Source organism: Chanodichthys erythropterus, chromosome 19 (assembly GCF_024489055.1).
Source record: "Chanodichthys erythropterus isolate Z2021 chromosome 19, ASM2448905v1, whole genome shotgun sequence".
NCBI classification, from domain to species: Eukaryota; Metazoa; Chordata; class Actinopteri; order Cypriniformes; family Xenocyprididae; genus Chanodichthys; species Chanodichthys erythropterus.
Genome location: NC_090239.1, coordinates 30,908,590 through 30,931,507, shown reverse-complemented (window position 1 = coordinate 30,931,507; position 22,918 = coordinate 30,908,590). Strand labels below are relative to the sequence as shown.

The following is a 22,918-nucleotide window of genomic DNA, read 5'->3' as shown; positions in this document are numbered from 1 at the left end:
AAATGCATTCCATGGGCCATTTTCCAACTACATTTATTGATTTCATTTTTATCATGTCTCGCTTCCCCACAAGTACATCCGTTGAAATTCCTACGTGCCTTTAAGGAGCTCCTCGACAGGTGGAAAGGCCTCCTAAATACAGGGGTGTGCAGTTACACTCCTGGAGGCTCCACCCCCTCCCTGCAAGCTGCAGTTTCCATCTCTAATCAAACACACCTGAATCAGCTAAGCAAAGCCTTCAGGCCTTACTGCAAAATGGCAGCCAGCTGTGTCGCAGTTCAACTCAAAATCACGAGGTAGTTGTTATTTCACCAAAAACTATCAATGAGTCAAGTTAGCTGCTTCCATTATTTTAGACTGTACAATGTTATTACATTCAAATTCATTTTTAAAGTGTTATTACTATGATTGTAAGCTAACAATGCGGGCATTGACTCAAAGTGTAAACGATTAAAGCACGATTACTTGGTAACCACTGTACGAAGGGCGGGGCCCAGGGATAGGAACGAGTCACCCCGCCTTAGCAATGAGACAACCGTCGTGGAAGAGATTGATGCATCCTGCCCGACTTGCGTGTCCCTGAAGGCCCTGGCTGTTGCCAAGAAACACGTTTTCTTCTATTCCCAGCACTTTTGCACCTTTTCGGAGCATGCTTAAGCTGTCTGGCCCTCTTTAAAAGCACAGCTGGCAGCGGTGGGATTTGAACCCACGCCCCCGAAGAGACTGGAGCCTAAATCTAGTGCCTTAGACCCCCTCGGCCACGCTACCCTGTCGGGGCTCTCTTTGTGGGCCCCGTTCTGCCCATTTGTTTTACAGCAATAGAGCAAGCTTCGGCTGTGGACCTTCACTGAGGCTCTGAAGTACGAGTGCGGCCAAGGAAGAGAATGGGAGCATGCAGTGTCACTTCTCCAGTCTTTTTTGCTCAGGCTTAGCAGCCAAAAGAGCCTTCTAAAAGGCTGTCTTGCCAGCGGTGGGATTCGAACCCACGCCCCCGAAGAGACTGGAGCCTTAATCCAGCGCCTTAGACCGCTCGGCCACGCTACCATGCGAAAATGCCTTCCATGGGCCATTTTCCGCCTACATTTATTGATTTCATTTTTATCATGTCTCGCTTCGCCACAAGTACATCCGTTGAAATTCCTACGTGCCTTTAAGGAGCTCCTCGACAGGTGGAAAGGCCTCCTAAATACAGCGGTGTGCAGTTACACTCCTGGAGGCTCCACCCCCTCCCTGCAAGCTGCAGTTTCCATCTCTAATCAAACACACCTGAATCAGCTAAGCAAAGCCTTCAGGCCTTACTGCAAAATGGCAGCCAGCTGTGTCGCAGTTCAACTCAAAATCACGAGGTAGTTGTCATTTCACCAAAAACTATCAATGAGTCAAGTTAGCTGCTTCCATTATTTTAGACTGTACATTATTATTACATTCAAATTCATTTTTAAAGTGTTATTACTATGATTGTAAGCTAACAATGCGGGCATTGACTCAAAGTGTAAACGATTAAAGCACGATTACTTGGTAACCACTGTACGAAGGGAGGGGCCCAGGGATAGGAACGAGTCACCCCGCCTTAGCAATGAGACAACCGTCGTGGGAGAGATTGATGCATCCTGCCCGACTTGCGTGTCCCTGAAGGCCCTGACTGTTGCCAAGGAAAACATTTTCTTCTATTCCCAGAACTTTTGCACCTTTTCGGAGCACGCTTAAGCTGTCTGGCCCTCTTTAAAAGCACAGCTGGCAGCGGTGGGATTCGAACTCACGCCCCCGAAGAGACTGGAGCCTATATCCAGCGCCTTAGACCCCTCGGCCACGCTACCCTGCTGGGGTTCTCTTCTTGGGCCCCGTTCTGCCCATTTGTTTTACAGCAACAGAGAAAGCGTCGGCTGTGGACCTTCACTGAGGCTCTGAAGCCCGACGAGTGCGGCCAAGGAAGAGAACGGGAGCATGCAGTGTCACTTCTCCAGTCTTTTTTGCTCAGGCTTAGCAGCCACAAGAGCCTTCTAAAAGGCTGTCTTGGCAGCGGTGGGATTTGAACCCACGCCCCCGAAGAGACTGGAGCCTTAATCCAGCACCTTAGACCGCTCGGCCACGCTACCATGTGAAAATGCCTTCCATGGGCCATTTTCCGCCTACATTTATTGATTTCATTTTTATCATGTCTCGCTTCGACACAAGTACATCCGTTGAAATTCCTACGTGCCTTTAAGGAGCTCCTCGACAGGTGGAAAGGCCTCCTAAATACAGGGGTGCGCAGTTACACTCCTGGAAGCTCCACCCCCTCCGTGCAAGCTGCAGTTTCCATCTCTAATCAAACACACCTGAATCAGCTAAGCAAAGCCTTCAGGCCTTACTGCAAAATGGCAGCCAGCTGTGTCGCAGTTCAACTCAAAATCACGAGGTAGTTGTCATTTCACCAAAAACTATCAATGAGTCAAGTTAGCTGCTTCCATTATTTTAGACTGTACATTATTATTACATTCAAATTCATTTTTAAAGTGTTATTACTATGATTGTAAGCTAACAATGCGGGCATTGACTCAAAGTGTAAACGATTAAAGCACGATTACTTGGTAACCACTGTACGAAGGGCGGGGCCCAGGGATAGGAACGAGTCACCCCGCCTTAGCAATGAGACAACCGTCGTGGAAGAGATTGATGCATCCTGCCCGACTTGCGTGTCCCTGAAGGCCCTGGCTGTTGCCAAGGAAAACGTTTTCTTCTATTCCAAGCACTTTTGCACCTTTTCGGAGCACGCTTAAGCTGTCTGGCCCTCTTTAAAAGCACAGCTGGCAGCGGTGGGATTCGAACCCACGCCCCCGAAGAGACTGGAGCCTAAATCCAGTGCCTTAGACCCCTCGGCCACGCTACCCTGTCGGGGCTCTCTTCGTGGGCCCCGTTCTGCCCATTTGTTTTACAGCAATAGAGCAAGCTTCGGCTGTGGACCTTCACTGAGGCTCTGAAGCCCGTCGAGTGCGGCCAAGGAAGAGAACGGGAGCATGCAGTGTAACTTCTCCAGTCTTTTTTGCTCAGGCATAGCAGCCACAAGAGCCTTCTAAAAGGCTGTCTTGGCAGCGGTGGGATTTGAACCCACGCCCCCGAAGAGACTGGAGCCTTAATCCAGCGCCTTAGACCGCTCGGCCCCGCTACCATGCGAAAATGCTTTCCATGGGCCATTTTCAGCCTACATTTATTGATTTCATTTTTATCATGTCTCGCTTCGCCACAAGCACATCCGTTGAAATTCCTACGTGCCTTTAAGGAGCTCCTCGACAGTTGGAAAGGCCTCATAAATACAGGGGTGTGCAGTTACACTCCTGGAGGCTCCAACCCCTCCCTGCAAGCTGCAGTTTCCATCTCTAATCAAAAACACCTGAATCAGCTAAGCAAAGCCTTCAGGCCTTACTGCAAAATGGCAGCCAGCTGTGTGCTGTGTCACAGTTCAACTCAAAATCACGAGGTAGTTGTCATTTCACCAAAAACTATCAATGAGTCAAGTTAGCTGCTTACATTATTTTAGACTTTACAATATTATTACTGCAAAATGGCAGCCAGCTGTGTCGCAGTTCAACTCAAAATCACGAGGTAGTTGTCATTTCACCAAAAACTATCAATGAGTCAAGTTAGCTGCTTCCATTATTTTAGACTGTACATTATTATTACATTCAAATTCATTTTTAAAGTGTTATTACTATGATTGTAAGCTAACAATGCGGGCATTGATTCAAAGTGTAAACGATTAAAGCACGATTACTTGGTAACCACTGTACGAAGGGAGGGGCCCAGGGATAGGAACGAGTCACCCCGCCTTAGCAATGAGACAACCGTCGTGGGAGAGATTGATGCATCCTGCCCGACTTGCGTGTCCCTGAAGGCCCTGGCTGTTGCCAAGGAAAACGTTTTCTTCTATTCCCAGCACTTTTGCACCTTTTCGGAGCATGCTTAAGCTGTCTGGCCCTCTTTAAAAGCACAGCTGGCAGCGGTGGGATTCGAACTCACGCCCCCGAAGAGACTGGAGCCTATATCCAGCGCCTTAGACCCCTCGGCCACGCTACCCTGCTGGGGTTCTCTTCGTGGGCCCCGTTCTGCCCATTTGTTTTACAGCAACAGAGAAAGCGTCGGCTGTGGACCTTCACTGAGGCTCTGAAGCCCGACGAGTGCGGCCAAGGAAGAGAACGGGAGCATGCAGTGTCACTTCTCCAGTCTTTTTTGCTCAGGCTTAGCAGCCAAAAGAGCCTTCTAAAAGGCTGTCTTGGCAGCAGTGGGATTTGAACCCACGCCCCCGAAGAGACTGGAGCCTTAATCCAGCGCCTTAGACCGCTCGGCCACGCTACCATGCGAAAATGCCTTCCATGGGCCATTTTCCGCCTACATTTATTGATTTCATTTTTATCATGTCTCGCTTCGCCACAAGTACATCCGTTGAAATTCCTACGTGCCTTTAAGGAGCTCCTCGACAGGTGGAAAGGCCTCCTAAATACAGCGGTGTGCAGTTACACTCCTGGAGGCTCCACCCCCTCCCTGCAAGCTGCAGTTTCCATCTCTAATCAAACACACCTGAATCAGCTAAGCAAAGCCTTCAGGCCTTACTCCAAAATGGCAGCCAGCTGTGTCGCAGTTCAACTCAAAATCACGAGGTAGTTGTCATTTCACCAAAAACTATCAATGAGTCAAGTTAGCTGCTTCCATTATTTTAGACTGTACATTATTATTACATTCAAATTCATTTTTAAAGTGTTATTACTATGATTGTAAGCTAACAATGCGGGCATTGACTCAAAGTGTAAACGATTAAAGCACGATTACTTGGTAACCACTGTATGAAGGGCGGGGCCCAGGGATAGGAACGGGTCACCCCGCCTTAGTAATCAGACAACCGTCGTGGGAGAGATTGATGCATCCTGCCCGACTTGCTTGTCCCTGAAGGTCCTGGCTGTTGCCAAGGAAAGCGTTTTATTCTATTCCCAGCACTTTTGCACCTTTTCAGAGCACGCTTAAGCTGTCTGGCCCTCTTTAAATGCACAGCTGGCAGCTGTGGGATTCGAACCCATGCCCCCAAAGAGACTAGAGCCTAAATCCAGCGCCTTAGACCCCTCGGCCACGCTACCCTGCCGGGGCTGTTTTCGTGGGCCCCGTTCTGCCCATTTTTTTTACAGCAATAGAGAAAGCGTCAGCTGTGGACCTTCACTGAGGCTCTGAAGCCCGTCGAGTGTGGCCAAGGAAGAGAACGGGAGCATGCAGTGTCACTTATCCAGTCTTTTTTGCTCAGGCATAGCAGCCACAAGAGCCTTCTAAAAAGACTGTCTTTGCAGCAGTGGGATTTGAACCCACACCCCCAAAGAGACTGGAGCCTTAACCCAGCGCCTTAGACCACTCAGCCACGCTACCATGCAAGAACTCTTTCCATGGGCCATTTTCCACGGGCCATTTTCCACCTATATTTATTGATTTCATTTTTATCATGTCTCGCTTCGCCACAAGTACATCCGTTGAAATTTCTACTTGCCTTTGAGGAGCTCCTCTTTAAAACCACATCTGGCAATGGTGGGATTTGAACCCATGCCCCCAAATAGACTGAAGCCTTAATCAAATGCCTTATACCGCTCAGCCAGTCCACTATGTAAGAGCATCTTCTTTGGCCTACTTCTTTTTTATGTCAAGCTTCGCCAAAAGTAAGTCCTTTGAAAGGAGCTCTTCAACAGGTGGAAAGGCCCCTTAATTACAGGGGTACACAGTTACACTCCTGGAGCCCTCCTCTCCCTGCAAATTGCAGTTCCATGTCTAATCAAACACATCCCAGATAGCAGACCAACGTTGATTCAACGTTGAATCAATGTTAATGCCCTAACCAAACGTTGAATCAATGTTGATCAATGTTGAATTTTAAGTTGATTTTTCATCAGGTTTGCACCCTGAAATAATGTTATTTCAATGATGAAAAATAGATCAACATGGTTGTAATACCAATGTTTTTTCAACCTTAGTTAAATCACCTATTTAACATTGAATTAACGTGGAAACAATATCAAATCAATCTTGCTTTATGTACAGCAAGATTCTAATTTCAATCAGAGACAATGTAAGGGCAGCAGTTAATATGGTTTTAATGAAAAATTCACACCTTCCTTCAGTTTACATACAAAGGTATTCATTTATAACCACACACTGTTTGAACAGGAATTAACATCACATTCAGGACAAACAAGTGGCTGTAAAAATGGCATTTCATGGTGACTAAAACAAATAGACCTGGTTTCACAGACAGGACCAGACCTTAGTTCAATTATTTAAGTAGATTTTAGAGACATGCCTTAGAAAATTGTTTATCTTGAGACAAAACAATGGCAGTGACATTTTAAGATATGTTTTCAGTTAAAACTGCTCAGACATACATTTTAGTCTGGGACTAGATTTAAGCCTTGTCTGTGAAAGGGGTTAAGCAGTAATACAAAAAAAAACCCCACATTATTGGCATTCATCTTGAGACAAAACAATAGCACAGACAAATTGTAAGATGTCAGTGCAAGTTACTTTCAGTTAAAACAGCTCAAACGTGCATTTTAGTAATTGGAAAGAGCCTGGAAAACTGTGACAACAAATGCAATCTGCATCTGTAAATTTTAAGTAAATACAAATGGAAACTCACCAACAAAGACAGAAACACAGTACTACAGACTGAAACACTACCACAGTTCACTGTTCAGGACTTGAAGCTTTAAGGAGTGAAGCTCTTCTGATGCAAAAAGTATGTCCTTATTCATTAAATTGATACTCTGACGAACACCACGAGCAATGCCCGAAAGCTGATCAGGAGCATAAACGGAGCCAGTTTTGCAGAAATAGAAAATACAAACTTTGAGGACTCCTTTCTCAGCGTTCACTTGTTGTAAGGCATCGAAAGAAAAAAAAACCAACAGGAAGTTAGAACTACACAATGTAGTGTATGACTGACAGAAGGTGGGTCATAAATATTTGGAAATGTGACTGTTACAATGTACAACAAAATTAAGTGAAACTTGAAATATGATTTAAAAAAAAAAAAAGTTTGTTAAAACACGCTGAATTCAAATGTATGACTATTTAATATAAACCATTATAGGTTGATGTATATCATACCCAGAAGCAGGGCACAAGCTGATGTGACTGAAGTGAGTTGATTCAAAACTTTCTCTCCCTCGATCACAATGCCAAGGTTAGCAGGTGGTTCATGAAGTTCTCCAGCTCCTTCAGAATAATGAACATCACTACGAAGAGCTGCTCAAGGTCACCCTCACAATCATCTGTCTAGTTATCCTAAAGTTGTGCACATAAAACAAACCAGAAAAATTGTCTTATTTTACAGAAAACTCTCGGAAGTTTAACACAAGTGCAAGATAATAAAAGCACGCAATAATTCGCTAAAAACGCCATCCAAAATCACAAACCAACTTCCAATCAACTCCATCATCTGCACCCGTTTGATGTAGTGATGGCCAATTTCGAAACACATGCTTCATGAAGCTCCGAAGCTTCATGAATCATTTGTTTCGAATCAGTGATTCGGAGCGTGTATCAAACTGCCAAAGTCACGTGATTTTAGTAAACGAGGCTTCATTACGTCCTAACTGTTTCGAAACATTTCAAAACAGTTCGAAATTTCAGTGGTTCACCGGTAGAGGGCGATGATAAAGTTGACCCATGAATCATGCAGATTCACTGAGAAGCATTGAACAAGTGTCTATGGGTTTTACCTGATCTCTGATCAGTTTTATAAATTTGTAGATGTTTTAATTAGACACACGCGATTCGTGTTCTTTAGTCCCACCTCCTCAACTTTGGAAAGGATAAACTCGGGCTCTGAATGGTCTAGAAGCTTGATCGATGTGTCTATGGAGAGGGGGGGTCGTCAGCTTTCATGACATATGACGCACTGCGTGATGATGTCATTGCAAGTCGACAGGAATCAAAGAGAGTCAAATACTGGTCATAAATGTTTTACACTGAATCGCGTGTTTTGATATGCGCATCTGAGACATATTATAGTGCCGTTTAGCCATGCATGCTCACAGACACACGATAATGGTCTCATTTTGAAGAAAACAACCTAAAGTAAAAGCTGATATAGGATATTTTAGGCTAGTATGTGAGCACAGATGTAGTTATCAGTGCAGAAATGATGCAAGTTTGCTTGTTCACAGGAGTCATTTCAGTTTTCGTGATTCTTTTGAAAATTATTCTTTGTTATGTCACTATAATGTATAAGATCTGTTAAATAAACAGTAATACACAGTAACATTCCTGAGAGTGAGAGCTTTCATTTGATGTGTGACTTGTCTATGTTTGGTGAGTTTGTGTGATATAAATATGAAATATGAACATTATTCATCTGATTTTCTCAAGGGGGCGTGGTTGCGGAAGAACGAATTTAGACCTTATAATTATCTTTTATGTAAAATTAATGCAAATATCATGGGACTTGCAAGAAAGCAGAGGTTCTACGCTTTCAAAAAATACCATGTATGACTATTTTTGTGCTTCACAGTTTATAGATTTTTAAAAAATATCATGACCCCCCGTGGACCCACCGGTGGGTCCTAGGGTGTGGCCAGTGCTCAAGAGGTTAAAGTGCAGATGAGATGTTTGAGTAGTTGTGAATTTAGTGTTTAAGTTGAAAGATTGTAACGTTATTAAATTAATAATGTCTTATTAATGGCTTTTTCATCTCACTGAGTTTTTATCTACACTTCAGTTGGCAGGATTTTTTTTTTTTTGTGGGACTAGAGGGAAGGGTCATGAGGAGCATGAATGCTAATGTGAATAAAGTGTTGTATGAGGGGACAGATGGATTGACATAGTCTAAGTAGTCAACACTGAAAAGCATTGAAATTTCAACATTGATTCAATGTTATTTAGCATTGAATTTTCAATCTCAACCAAAATGATGATTCTGATAGAATTTCAACACTGAATCAATGTCACCTTGCTATCTGGGAATTGAATCAGCTAAAGTAAAAATCTGAGATGTTAACTGAGATATTTCCCTGTCATTTAAAAAAAGGGGCAACTGTAGACTGCTGATTGGTCAGTTTGAATGTCTACAGTATAATATGTAATATATTATTGTTACGGTCACTGGTCCTAGTCAGGGGTGTAACATAAATGACACAACAATACTTCTTAATTACTCATTTCTATTTTCTCTTCTTGATAATTTTCAAGGCTTTATTATTTTTGTGTGTACAAAACAATTTCTTGAAAAAAATAAGATAATTCAGAAGCAAAATCTTCAGATGTAAGCTAATGCCAAAACAATAAACAAACTGAAACTAACTTTTCCACAAAAGAACTACCAACCCAAATAAAGAAACAAAACATGCAATAGCATGCCCTTATCTAGCAAATAAACAGGATAAAAAGTAATGCCTACTAAAAAAAAAAAAAAAAAAAAAAAAAAAAAGGCACTCACCCCTCACGGCTTCCCAAAATAATTAAGACGTTACAGACATGATCAACAGGACACTGATGTTCTAGACATAAGGGTCACACTGTATCAAAAGTGGCTAATAGCACTCTGTTAAAGCAGAAACCACAATCTGTCGCACTACATGTCCACCAGCTAACACATATTACCACAACAAACAGTCATGAACATTCAAAGAGGCAGAGAGAACTCCCTCCAGAGGAATACCGGGGGAATTTATAGTCCACGTCTCTGCTCTGGTCCAACCTCCAACCAACCAAACACCAATTACGTCCAGGACAAATCCTAAAAGAGAAAAAGGAGTCAGCAGGAAAAACAACAGAACCAAAGTATAACACATTACTTCATAGACATAATATAAAAGCTCTGCCTTCCTGGGTTACAGGCCATTTAGATAGTCCTTCATGGCATCTCTCTTTATACTTTATATATATACAGGGGTGCACATAAGAGGTACGCAGGTACGCATGCGCGGTAAAAATAAATTATGCGTACCAGAAAACATGGAGGGAAGCGCTTTTGAGTACCGGTTCACATGGATACTTATTGGAGTAGGATTTTTCTCCATCTCTGGTAAGATAGCAATCATCATAATATGTGTGTTTTTTAATTATTAGGTGTGCAACTGATCGCAGTTAATCCGTGATCCATACGGATAAGGTCCAACGGTTCGGCACGCATGTGATTCGCGGATTAACTGCTATATTTAACCATCATAGAGTGAAAGTTTGTAATTTGGACGTGTTTTGTCTCGCCAATTAACACATTCAAATGACTTTAAAAGCGGAAGAAGAGGCAAAAATCGGGACTCGCGAACTGTAATCTGTGCGCACAGCCCCCTGAAACGCATGCATGATGAGAGTCAGACAGCGCTCGAACACCAAATTAATTCCGCTTTCGCGTTTACTTGCGCTTGAAAGGAAACATACACACAAAATTATGTCAAAATACCTGTCTCGGCAAGTATTCTCTCGGTTATGTCATAAGTGAAGTGTTGAGAAAGAAACCGGATGTGTGTCAGTTATTTGGTCCGTGCTTTCCTTCTTAAAGTGGCAGCAGCCTTTGCTGTCATTAATGTTAGTAAAAAATAAATAAAAAAAGTCATTATCATCATCTACCATGTACGAGAGAAAAGAAGATAGTGAGGAGAGCAGTCAGGAGGAAAGTGAGGACAGCTTTTAGGATGTGTCGTGTAAAGTGTGAGTACCAAGCAAAATCTGTACTCCCTTGAGAACCAGACCAAAAAAGTTATGTGCACACCTGTATATATATATATATATATATATATATATATATATATATATATATATATATATATATATATAAAATGTTTATTTTGTATAAATATCTGAATTATCTTATATAGGATGTATTCCATTGAGTTAATTAACCTTCTAGCAAAGCGCTTCAGTATCATTCTGTTCAGTTTCAGCACGTGCAGCTCAAACAGCAATTACGTTCCCAGCTAACCAAAATACGTGACTGTTACGTAACTGCAACGTAATTTGGTGACCAAACTTTCGTCGTGGCGACGTAACTAGTTACGTCGTGGCAACCGGAAAAGTGAAAGGTGCCTATAAGTCGCCACAACGTAACTTTGTGACGTTGCCAGATAGTAACTGCGACGTCGTGGCAACGTTGTGTATCAATAGTTGTGTGTTGGTCATCAGTTGGTAATTCTTATATTTATTTATTTTTCTATGGGCGGACATGCAGTAGTTTAACCTAATTTATGTCCTCATTTGCCCAAACTAATGTAAAGGCTATTCCAACAGCTGTGAACGATGAATGCAGACTCGAAATGAATTCAATTCATTTATTTTGAAAAACACACAGAACATGAACAAAACTCCAAATAAAAATAATAAAATACACCCAAACTATAAATAAAAACATATAGCCTACAGCGAAACATAAAATAAAGCATTCAAGACGTTTAAACGCAGTATTATTAAAACATATTATGCTATGCTAGCATAACATTTTGCTAACATATATTCCAGACGATCAAAGAAAGATACCATATAATCACAGAGGTAAAAATATTAACAAAAGTACTTAAAGTAGACTGTGGGTAATGTTACTTAACCAATCTGACGCAGTTGTTGAACTTTATTGCTATAAAACTGACGAGAAACACGGAGAAACGTCGACGCTGTCCTCTCCAGCAGCTTGAATGTTTTCCCGATTGCCATGGCAACTCTAAGGCCACCTGCACTAACGTAAACATAACAATAAAAAAAGGTTTTGCGTCTTTCCAAAGTTAACTTTATACATTTTTATAAAAGCCATTTATTCGTTGTCACCTCGGAAAAATAAATTATTCTCTCAGAAAAATTAACTTTACACTCTTATCAACATACTGTGGGCACGCGCGCACTACATTTGTGGAGGCGCGCGCTGTATGTCACGTCACTATATATAAAAACCAGTCATCCATACTCTGATTTGGTGAAAAGAAACATTTTTTTTCTTAAGGGGACATTTCAGTCTTGTGTCTGACATTTAATTACACGTTTTATATTGCAAATTCTGGTAATAATAACATATAAAGAATGTGTAAATGATGGTAATGAAATTACGAGCACATGACGTTGCTGCTACGTTGCCAGTAAGTCATGGAATGACCATTATATTACGAATAGAGGACGTATCTGGAACGTCCTTGGTAATCTTGTAACGTTTGGAGAACGTACTGACGACGTTGTGATATGGTAATTTGATGGTAATATTATTACGGGCATACAACGTTGTAGTTACGTTACTAGTAAGTCATGGAATTACCAATATATTACGAATAGAGGACGTATCTGGAACGTTCTGGGTAATCTTTTAGGAGAACGTACTGACGAAGTGAGATGGTAATCTGAAGGTAATGAAATTACTGGCATGCGACGTCGTAGTTACGTTGTCAGTTAGTAAGTCATGACATTACCAAAAAGTACGAATACATTACGTAACTGTTACGTCCTGTGTTAGCTGGGTTATTTCAAACAGTTATTAAAGATGTTTACTATTACTGTAATTTAAAAAAATGCATTATTATGAATAACTAGCACTTGTATTGTTCTCGTATTATTTTCATCAACAATAATTTCCTTACTGTCCGTACAGAGGCTATTATTTATCCCTGGTACATGCATTTTGTTTCTTTATTATGTAGCATAATTGTCACGAACACAGCTTCTCCGGCGCATCCTCCGGACCACCGGAGGGAGCCATCCCCTGAATATTGACTGTTCGTATCTGGACTCCATTTCCCATAGGCCCGCATTCCTGGGACTGATTACCCATGCACCTGCACCTTATCACACTCACACTATTTAAGACACACACACACACTCTCAGTCGCGAAGTCTTGATTTGCTGTAGTGATCATTTCTGAGCGTTTATTGTGGACTGAACTTCTGTTATTACCTGGACCGAATATCTCTGCTGAACCTTGCCACCTGCCTCGACTCTTGCCTGTTTATCGACCTTGTGATTGTTAGCCGCCTGTCTTGAACTCTGCCTGTTACCCGTTTATGCCTGTTTGCTGCCAGCCTCGACTCTTGCCTGTCCCCGACTACGGAACTGTCTTGCCCCTGTTTAAGACTAACGCTATTAATAAAACTGCAAATGGATCCTCTGTCTTCCGACCCATCATTACAATAATGTTGTCCAATGTTTGCATTTGGATATTTTATGTTTTATTTTTTTTATTAGGCAAAAGATTTTTGGTAACACTTTCTCTGATGTATGGCGATGGATTATATACAAATTAGCCTATATCCAACTTATTCTTGGGGACACTACTGTAGAACTGTTTTTAAGGAACAGAACACAGTTGAAGGTAATAAATAAGGTTCACAAACAATAACAGATGTTTGTTTTTATTCCAAATATTGATTTTTTTTTTTTTTTTTCTCAAATCATCTCATTTAGATAACATCATTGCTGTTTGAGCCGTGTGCGCTGAAGATGAAGATAATGAACACCCATAAACTGAAGCACTTTGCTAGAAGGTTAATTAACTCAATGGAACACATCCTTTATAAGATAATTCAGATATTAATACAAAATAAACATCATATTACAACTGTTATTTGCACAAAATCACGCACAGATGAACTTCAACTAAGTAGTCAGAATGTAGCTCAAGTGGATGCGTTCTTCTCGTAACTCGCAGAAACACAGCAACTAATCCCAAAGAATTCACAACGTTTTATTACAATATTGTATACAAATGTTATGACAGCCCCAATCTTAGTTATTAATGTTTTACGTTGCTGTTTGAAAGCTCGCGCTGCTGTGTTCCTTGCCATGTTGGACACAAAAATGGCAGTGAGCATAACGGAAGTGACGTCATCGGTACCCATGAATAGTCACATTCAAACAATAAACTTGAAATTGACGAATGTTGGAAATGGAATACGGTTCTGAGAGGTTCACACTTCACAGATCATATGGTCAAGCACAATCAGATCATCAGCTTCATTTACATCGGGTGTGCCTCATACGTCCTGAAAAGTGAAGCTGCGGGCTCTTTGATCGCCCCCTGGTGGCTGGATGCAGTACAGGTCATAAACCTTGCCCTCTCCATTCAAACGAACGGAACTTGATTCAATACAAAAAAATAAATTACGCTTCAAATTAAATTTTCCGAAAGATGGTTTTGGTCATTTAAGGTAGTTGTCATCACGCTGATATATATTAAATTGTTCGTTTTTGTGATAAGTTTGATTTTAGCTAGCAATTTGATACTATAGAAACGGGCCATGTCGTCATGATTGACAGTTGTGACTGACAGCTTCTCTAAGGACTGTCGGAGCTTCGGGGGAAGATTGACAATATATAAATTTTCAATTTCTGTGTTATTTCACACTGACAAAATGAGTTGTTCAGCAATAAACTGGATCGGACAGATTAGTGCAGCTGTTTTCCAACTGTAATCATGTGTATATGATATATTGGCCGTATGTGACCTAAAAAACACGATAGATGGGGTTGGAGAATAACGAAATACATGTAACTTAGTTTCGTATTTAAAATACAAAATTTGTGTAACTGTATATCATTACAGTTACATTTTAAATGGGTGGCAATCAAATTACAAATTAATTTCATTTAAACATTAATGTAAACTGTGACAGGCAATTAATTAATGTAAACAGCAATTGGTGATTCTCTGACTCTGCTCATAATGTTCATCATACCCCTTTCAGAACATGCAAGATTTTAATAATTTTAACAAAGAAGGTTAATAAAAATCGCATGTTATATTTATTTAGTACTGTCCTGATAAGCTATTTAACATAACAGATGTTTACACTCAACAAATGACTGAATTTATAAAAATTGCCCCATTCCTAAATTTAAATACCCATGAATCTTAACTGTCCTGTCATTACCTGAAGGATCCACAACTGTTTTCATGTTTTGCAATAGTAGTTTGTGAGTTTTTATCTCACAATTCTGATTTGTTTTCCTTCCAAATGCGAGTTTGCATCTCACAATTCTGACTTTTTTTTTTTTTTCAGAATTGCGAGATTTAAACTCACAATTGTGTTTTTATATCTGAATTGGGTGATATAGGCCCGGTTTCACAGACAGGGCTTAGATTAAAGGTGCTAAAGAGGATGTTTTGTTTTATACATTTTTGCAATATTACTTCTTTACTAACTGACAAAAGACTATTTATTAGGTGCACTGAAAGGAATAATATTAATATACATCATCTGTGCATGAGGTAGGACCTTAAAAACATCAGCCAATCGTGTAAACGATTGGCCCTCTGGCTTGTCAATCACTGCCGTGACGTTCCTTGTGAGAGACGTGCGCTGATTGGCCCTCCGGCTTGTCAATCACTGACATGACGTTTCTTGTGAGAGACTAGCGCGGCTGAGCACTCCAGTAACTTTCCACACTCCACAGGCACCGCATGCAATGTTTTGTCCGGAGACAGGAGTAACAACTGCAGATTATGAGTTACCTGCGGTAAGTCCGACATAATGAATCCACTAACACGATACAGCGAATGCCGGTGGTAAACACTCGTGTTCCAATACTCGTGCACAAGTTTTTGGAGGCGTTCCCTGGAAAGGAGGGGGGTTGTTCTTACGCATGCGCTCATTTCAAAAACTCAGTAACAGTTTTTGGTTTCTCAGTCGCATCACATGACTAAAAATGTGTCATCGTATTCAAAAGCCTCCGTTTTCACAGTCCACACTACGCCGTCTCAGTGTGGATGGAAGGCCAAAATAGAGAGAAAAATATACGTTTTCAAACGAAAACGTATTAGTGTGGACATGGCCTTAGAAAGTAGCTTTTATTAACGTATCCTAGAAAAAAAAAAAACATTACTGGTGTGCATCTTGAGAAAAAACAATGGCAATGATATATTTTAAGATATGTCGATACAAGTTGCTTTCAGTTAAAACAGCTCAAACATGCATTTTAGTCTAGGACTTGGGCCTTGTCTGTGAAATCAGGGGATTAACTCACAATTGCAAGTTATAAAGTCAGAATTGCGTAACTTTTTTCTGGAAAATTGCGAGTTTACATCTCACAATTCTGACTTTTCTCAAAATTTTGAGTTTATATTTCAGAATTCTGACTTTTTTTCTCAATATTGTGAATTTATATCTCAGAATTCTGACTTTATAACTCGCAATTGCAACTTTATATCATGCAAATCTGAGGAAAAAAGTCAGAATTGAGATAATAACTCGCAATTACCTTTTTTGTGTTACTTAATAGTATTCCAAAAGTATTCTAAAGCATTTAGATTTGGGTAATCTAACGAAATACGTTACAAATTACTTTTTAAAGCATGTATTTTGTAATCTGTAGTGAAACACATTTTAAAAGTAACCTACCCAGCCCTGACCATAGATTATACTACACACACAACCACGAGCGAATAACGTTTTGAGCGGACTTTTGGCGGCACTCAGCGGAGTTGCAGTTGTAGTCCACACGCACAGTGATGGCGTCACAGACAGACGACGACGTATTACAGCTTCCTGTTTTGGGAAGCGCTGAGTTGGTCTCTTGTTCGCTATCCAGCTAGTAAGCTTGAATGTACAACAGGACTGCATAACCTGAGTGTCCTAGTGTGCTTACGGTGTTAAGGAGTAAAAAGTGCAACTTGCTACGTTTAGTGAAACAATGTCGGACAGTCCGGGTGGGTGTTGTTGTATACTAAAGCGAAGTAGTTAGCTAAGATTACCATGCTAGCTTTATCAAATCGACATTTAAACTTAATAATGTATCTCTCTTGTTAATTTTTCTGAACGTTTTATTTGAATTTAAATATCTGGTTTAAACTATGAATGATGATTGGGTTTCAGGTATCTACGCCATTATTAAACGCCTATTTAAACAGTTAAAACAAGGTCAGATTGTGTCAGCCTTCGCTTAAAGAATGAATGTTAAATTTTTCCATGTCAGTAATTCGCAAGTTATTCTGCTGTTGTTTTATTATAATTTGACATCTTGTTTTTTTGTTCCTAAGTGAGTTCTGACCTTACAAATGATATAACACTTTTCTTCAAGAGAAGATATTTTTGTTCAGTAATGTTAGCACTGTAACATGTTATAATAAAATACTGTTTTTGAACTGGTTCCTGACAGATTTGCCACCAAGCGATGAGCATACTTTAGAGATACAAGGCTCTGTTACTAATTGTTCTGGTGTGATGATGGAGGAACAGCAGGATAGCATGTTTAATGACAAACATTTCTGTAAGTAAATAACATACAAACTTAAATAGGCAGATGTTTACTCAAAACATAATTTTAATTTTCTCTCTTTAATGTTTACCTTTTACGTGCTCTGTGTCTGCAATACCCTATCCTTCTTGTGCTCTTTGCTTTTTGGCAGACTGTGAGATGTGTCACCAGCACTTCAAAGACCAATGTGAGGTTCATGGTCCACCATTATTTACATGTGACTCACCAGCAGCTATGGGCATTCCTCAGAGAGCTCTGCTAACACTGCCACAAGGCTTGGTTATAGGTCGATCAAGCATCTCTAATGCAGGACTTGGGGTTTTCAACCAAGGCCAGACTGTGCCATTGGGGATGCATTTTGGACCTTTTGATGGAGAGGTAACCTGTGAGGAGAAGGCATTGGATAGTGCCTACTCTTGGGTAGTGAGTGTCAACCTTAATGTTTTATTAATTTAATTGTAACTTCAATATAAGTAGTGGGCTAAACATATAAGTAATGCCTTTTTCTCTCCAGATTTACAGAGGCAATAATCAATATAGTTACATAGATGCAGAGAGGGACACTCACTCTAACTGGATGAAGTAAGTACTTCTATGTGCTTTTGTCCTGTATTGTAGTTTATGCATTTATTTTGTAGTTGTCTCAATCATATGTGTCTTGCTTTAGGTTTGTGGTGTGTTCAAGGAGTGAGACGGAACAGAATCTTGTTGCATTCCAGCAAAATGGACGTATTCTGTTCCGTTGTTGTCGCCCTATTAGCCCTGGGCAGGAATTTAGAGTTTGGTATGCTGAGGAATATGCTCAAGGACTTGGGACCATCTGGGATAAAATCTGGAATAAGAAATGCATTTCTCTAGGTAACTACATCTTGAATTTTTAATTTTTATATGTTATACTATGTATGCGTGCATAAATGAGTTCATTATACAAGGAAATCTAGACAAAGAGTTGCTTTTCAGTTAAAAGAATGCAATGCAGTCATTTTGATTTGTTTTGGTCACAGCATAATTAGTTTTGATGCCACAAGTAGTACAGTAGAAAGATAGAGATCGGGAAAATTACTCCTGAAAAAAGTCAGTAAGAAACTTTCTCTTCCCAACTCGGAATGGGGGTTTATTAATCTCCATTTTTTTCCCTAAAGTTAGCTTCACCGGAGTGGTGCCAAGCATTCAGCAAACAATGTCATGCAGTCTTTAGATGTAGAGACATTTACATTTTTAAAGAGACATGGCAAGTAGCCTAAAATAGACTTCAGTCACATGAATTATTGTAAATAATTCATGAAATCTACTGTATCTTAACTCTGTAATTTAATCAGATTTGTCATTATCTTTACTAAAATTCGGGCACTGAGTTAATCCAGAAGTTATTTAAGAATTCCTGATGTAATTCACCTTAGAAGGAAGCACGTTTTTTCTGTAAATGCTTTCCCTAATTTCCGCTTTCATTGGTATTTGAGGTATAGTCACAGATGGGCAGCTGCTAGTCAGAGCATGGCATTTTTAGGGGCAGGTCTCCCTCGTTTTACATTTACCTTTTTGCATTTGGCAGATGCTATTAATCCAAGACAACTTAGATTACATTCAGGGTATACATTACATCTATTAATGCATTCCCTGTGAATCTAACCCATGACCTTGGCTTTTTGATAGGGCCATGGTCTACTATTTGAGCTATTCTTTAGGAAGCACAAATCATATTTGAAGTTAGCCATTGTGATTGTGTCATAAACATTTCAGGGCTTCTGTACTACTTTTTAGAAATGGCTAAATACAGTGACTGAAATGAATTTGGTACTGATATCTGTCATGGCCTAGTGGCTTTCCAGTAATTTGATTTCTTTTTCAGGTACAACTGAAGAACAGGCAACTCAGGACTGCCCATGTCCTCATTGCCATTACTCCTTCCCAACTATTTTTTATCTGCGTGTTCATGTGAAGCGCTCACATCCCGATCAGTATGCGCACTTCATGCAGACACAGCCGCTTGACTCTGAAGACCACTCAACAGTTATAGACGTAGACCAGTGCCTTCTGGACTCTGATGCAGCTCCTCCAACCCATACGCAGCCAATGACGGAAAGCTGTCAGGGTCAAATTTCAACCCTAAATGGACAACCCATGAATCACTCAAAAAAGTCAGACTGCACTGATTTGTCCGAAACATGCAGTAATGGTTTGAGTGACCAGGCAAACTGTGCTACTGAGATCTCAGATGAAATAAATAAATGTGGTGAGTGTGGCCGGAACTTTTTGAGATCTTGTCATCTGAAGAGACATCAACGCACTATTCACTCTAAAGAGAAACCTTATTGCTGCAGCCATTGTAGGAAGTGTTTTAGTCAAGCAACAGGTCTGAAAAGACACCAACAAACCCACCAGGGAGAAGAAAAGAAAGAAAAAGATGCAGACAGACCTTCTGACATATATCCTTGCACTAAGTGCTCCTTCTCTTTTGTGGCCAAATTCAATTTATATCAACATCTCAAACGCCATCACCATGGAGAGTACCTCAGATTAGTTGAGAGTGGCTCGCTCACAGCAGGAACTGAGGGTGATACAGAGATAAATTCTGACAAGCATGACCCAACCTATGAACCTCCCACTCGATTGAGGAGGTCTCCAAAGAACCCTCTGAGAGGCAGGAGTCGCCCTAAAAAAGTGCCTGTTGGCCGATCACGGGGCCGACCACCTAAAAACAAGCAAGCAGCTGAGGCTGAAGTGCAGAAGAGTTTACCTATCTGCACTGAGTGTGAGCAAAGTTTCTCGGATTTGGAGACATTGAAAACTCACCAATGTGCAGGACAAGATCATAATAAGATGGAGGAACCACAGGAAGCACCAGCTTCCCAGCATGTCTGCGGTGAATGCCTGAGAGCTTTCAGTAATTTTGATCTTCTCAAAGCCCATGAGTGCATTCAGCAGGGGGATGGATCTTACTGTTGCTCCCACTGCAACCTTTACTTCAACCGTATGTGTAACCTTCGTCGCCATGAGCGCACTATCCACTCCAAGGAGAAGCCCTACTGTTGCACGGTGTGCCTCAAGTCCTTCACCCAGTCTTCTGGCTTGAAGCGCCACCAGCAGAGTCATTCACGCCGCAAAACCCACCGCCAGAGCTCGGCCCTGGTTAATGCCAACATCTTTCCCTGCACATACTGCCCCTTCTCCTTCACTGATGAGCGATATCTTTACAAACACATCCGCCGTCACCACCCAGAAATGAGTGTAAAATATCTGAGTTTCCAAGAAGGGGGTGTTTTGTCTGTTGAAAAGCCTCACAGCTGCAGCCAGTGCTGCAAGAGCTTTAGCACAATCAAGGGCTTCAAGAATCACAGCTGCTTCAAGCAGGGAGAGAAGGTGTATCTGTGCACAGATTGCGGTAAGGCCTTCAGCTGGTTTAATAGCCTCAAGCAACACCAGCGCATACACACAGGAGAAAAACCCTACACGTGTCAGCAGTGCGGAAAGAGTTTTGTCCACTCTGGGCAACTGAACGTTCATCTCCGCACACACACAGGTGAAAAACCTTTCTTGTGTTCACAGTGCGGCGAAAGCTTCAGGCAATCGGGAGATTTGAGGAGGCATGAACAGAAGCACTCAGGCGTTCGACCATGCCAGTGCCCTGATTGTGGAAAAAGCTTTAGTCGGCCACAAAGTCTCAAAGCTCACCAACAGCTTCATAACGGCACCAAACTTTTCCCCTGCACTCAATGTGGAAAAAGCTTTACTCGTAGATACCATCTCACCCGGCATCATCAAAAAATGCACTCCTGACTAAAGCACTAACAATAAGATGATTATTGTGGATGTCATGAAAAGTTTGTTCCTGCTTTAAGAACATCTTTAGTTATTTTAAGACAAAATTATCTAACCAATAAAAACATCCTGTTCTTGTCAAAACTTTTAGATAAATCTGATCTAGGCTTTTTTTCAGTATAACACAAGTGGGCACACAATTGGTGTAGTTAGTCCCCAAACACAGCATTATTGAAAAAAATGTGCAAAAGTCAAAACTATATTTTATTAATGACAAAATGTGTAATTGCTGAACAGCATGTTCCTATGATCATAGTAAAATAATTTTGTAAATGTATGCGTTGCAAGAGGTTTTCTTTTAGTCAAGAAGTTTGGAAGATGGGAAAATGAGGTTTTTTGTTATTCCAGTTACAGTATATTCATAGACTGAAGAAATATTACATGCTTAATCCGAACTCTTAAGAGTTTGCATAGATACATAAATGGTTTTTTTTATATATATATTTCATGTCAATCCATACAACAGAAAATGCATAAGATCATCTGTTGTGCTTCTGTTAGTATTTTGTTTTTTAGCTGATTTTAGGTGCATTGAGTATAGTTTATTTCCATAGTGGGTATCAAATAATAACCTTGCACAGATAACTTATTTTCACCATGGTGTACTGTGATTGTTTTTCATTAGTCTAGTTTGCCTCTTATTACATTTTATTTTAGTTTTGCTTTGGTTACAAATGGGCCTCCTAAAAGAAAAATATTGTGATGCTCATTTGTACACTGTGACTGTGTTTGCCGTCATGTATCTTAGCCACATTATCCTGTATAAAATACAATGTGATTATTGTCTATATTAAATTCAGTGTTGTAATGATGTGTGCAAACAAGGTAGAAAAACAAACCCTCCACCTCTGACCTCAAGAAAAAAGTTGCCTTAACCAATCTAAAGAGCTGGTTTATTAGAATTATTATGAAATTATTGAAAAAATGGCATGATGCCTACAGGTTGAGATCCTTCTATCTGTCTTATAATATTAGAATTTCTGTAAAGTGCATATATTTACATTCTAAATTTAATATAGATATTTTAATTATGATCATATAATATTACAAGTGCAACACCTTGTACAATAATTCTAAAATGTCTGACATAGACTGCACTTTTGGCAATTTACCGTTGAGAGGACATTCCAAAACATGGGTCTACTGTTTTCTGCCAAATGCTTTTAAAGATACCATAATACTCACATAACGTTTTCTTTTTCTTTCTTTTTTTTTTTAATGTGGATCATGTAAAATCACATGAATGAGGTGTTTGTTAAATCTGGAGGCCTCACTGACGTGCTTAATGTACTGAACTGTGAGTGTCAAACATTATATATACCATCTGTGTCATTGCTTCGAAATTTCTCCCAAAAAAACTCTAATCTTAGGCAATAGAGACCTTTTCAGAGAGCTAGAAGATGCTCATGAGTTCTTGACGTGCACATTGGTGCTATGCAAATTTCCTGCTTCCTTGGAAACAATTTAACCCTCAAATGCATTAATAAAACAAAATAATTGAACAAACTTTTTTCTTTCTCCATCTGCCCATGAGCATAATACTTTAGTAACAATGAGTTCCCTAATGCAGAGTATGTATTAAAAATATGAATTAAACTATTTTCAGTCAGATCAAACATTAAAATTTAAAAAAAAAAAAAAGTCCACATGATGTTTGGGTTGAAGAGGAAGAAAAGCCTCTGGTATCAGACCTTCGAGGGCTGATTTTTTTTAAATTATTATTTATTTGTGATTAATAATTATACATTTAGAATGATCTGACATCTTTGTCAACACAAAGAATAAGTTGTATCAATTTGCTCCCTCTAGAGGTTAGTAATGCACATGGTCATGTTTGAGTCAGTTTTAGATGCATACAAGCTTTTTATGTTCATTGAAGTCTATCTCTTGACAGATTTAGTCTGCCTAGTTGAAAAGTGTAGGACTACC

The 22,918-nt window shown here is 40.2% G+C and overlaps 1 protein-coding gene, 1 long non-coding RNA gene and 7 other non-coding genes across 9 annotated transcripts; 1 reads left to right on the top strand and 8 right to left on the bottom strand.

The window, feature by feature from the left end:
• Positions 1 to 685: 685 nt before the first annotated feature.
• On the bottom strand, positions 686 to 768 carry trnal-uag (transfer RNA leucine (anticodon UAG)). Its single transcript has one exon. It is a non-coding gene; the product is annotated as a tRNA-Leu (tRNA).
• A 194-nt stretch (positions 769 to 962) lies between these two features.
• trnal-aag (transfer RNA leucine (anticodon AAG)) lies at positions 963 to 1,044 on the bottom strand. Its single transcript has one exon. It is a non-coding gene; the product is annotated as a tRNA-Leu (tRNA).
• Positions 1,045 to 2,014: 970 nt separating this feature from the next.
• trnal-aag (transfer RNA leucine (anticodon AAG)) lies at positions 2,015 to 2,096 on the bottom strand. Its single transcript has one exon. It is a non-coding gene; the product is annotated as a tRNA-Leu (tRNA).
• A 691-nt stretch (positions 2,097 to 2,787) lies between these two features.
• On the bottom strand, positions 2,788 to 2,869 carry trnal-uag (transfer RNA leucine (anticodon UAG)). Its single transcript has one exon. It is a non-coding gene; the product is annotated as a tRNA-Leu (tRNA).
• Positions 2,870 to 3,066: 197 nt separating this feature from the next.
• trnal-aag (transfer RNA leucine (anticodon AAG)) lies at positions 3,067 to 3,148 on the bottom strand. The gene has a single exon. It is a non-coding gene; the product is annotated as a tRNA-Leu (tRNA).
• Positions 3,149 to 4,250: 1,102 nt separating this feature from the next.
• Positions 4,251 to 4,332, bottom strand: trnal-aag (transfer RNA leucine (anticodon AAG)). The gene has a single exon. It is a non-coding gene; the product is annotated as a tRNA-Leu (tRNA).
• A 971-nt stretch (positions 4,333 to 5,303) lies between these two features.
• Positions 5,304 to 5,390, bottom strand: trnal-aag (transfer RNA leucine (anticodon AAG)). Its single transcript has one exon. It is a non-coding gene; the product is annotated as a tRNA-Leu (tRNA).
• A 704-nt stretch (positions 5,391 to 6,094) lies between these two features.
• LOC137008131 (uncharacterized) lies at positions 6,095 to 10,586 on the bottom strand. The gene is made up of 3 exons (XR_010892755.1): positions 9,665 to 10,586; positions 7,114 to 7,290; positions 6,095 to 6,877 (listed from the first exon to the last, which is right to left on the bottom strand). It is a non-coding gene; the product is annotated as an uncharacterized lncRNA (long non-coding RNA).
• A 5,874-nt stretch (positions 10,587 to 16,460) lies between these two features.
• On the top strand, positions 16,461 to 22,489 carry prdm9 (PR domain containing 9). Its single transcript, XM_067370329.1, has 6 exons — positions 16,461 to 16,622; positions 17,072 to 17,182; positions 17,322 to 17,593; positions 17,685 to 17,752; positions 17,838 to 18,028; positions 19,020 to 22,489. The coding sequence occupies exons 1-6, from the start codon at positions 16,607 to 16,609 to the stop codon at positions 20,945 to 20,947; spliced, it is 2,586 nt and encodes an 861-aa protein (XP_067226430.1). The 5' UTR covers positions 16,461 to 16,606; the 3' UTR covers positions 20,948 to 22,489.
• The last annotated feature ends 429 nt before the right edge of the window (positions 22,490 to 22,918 follow it).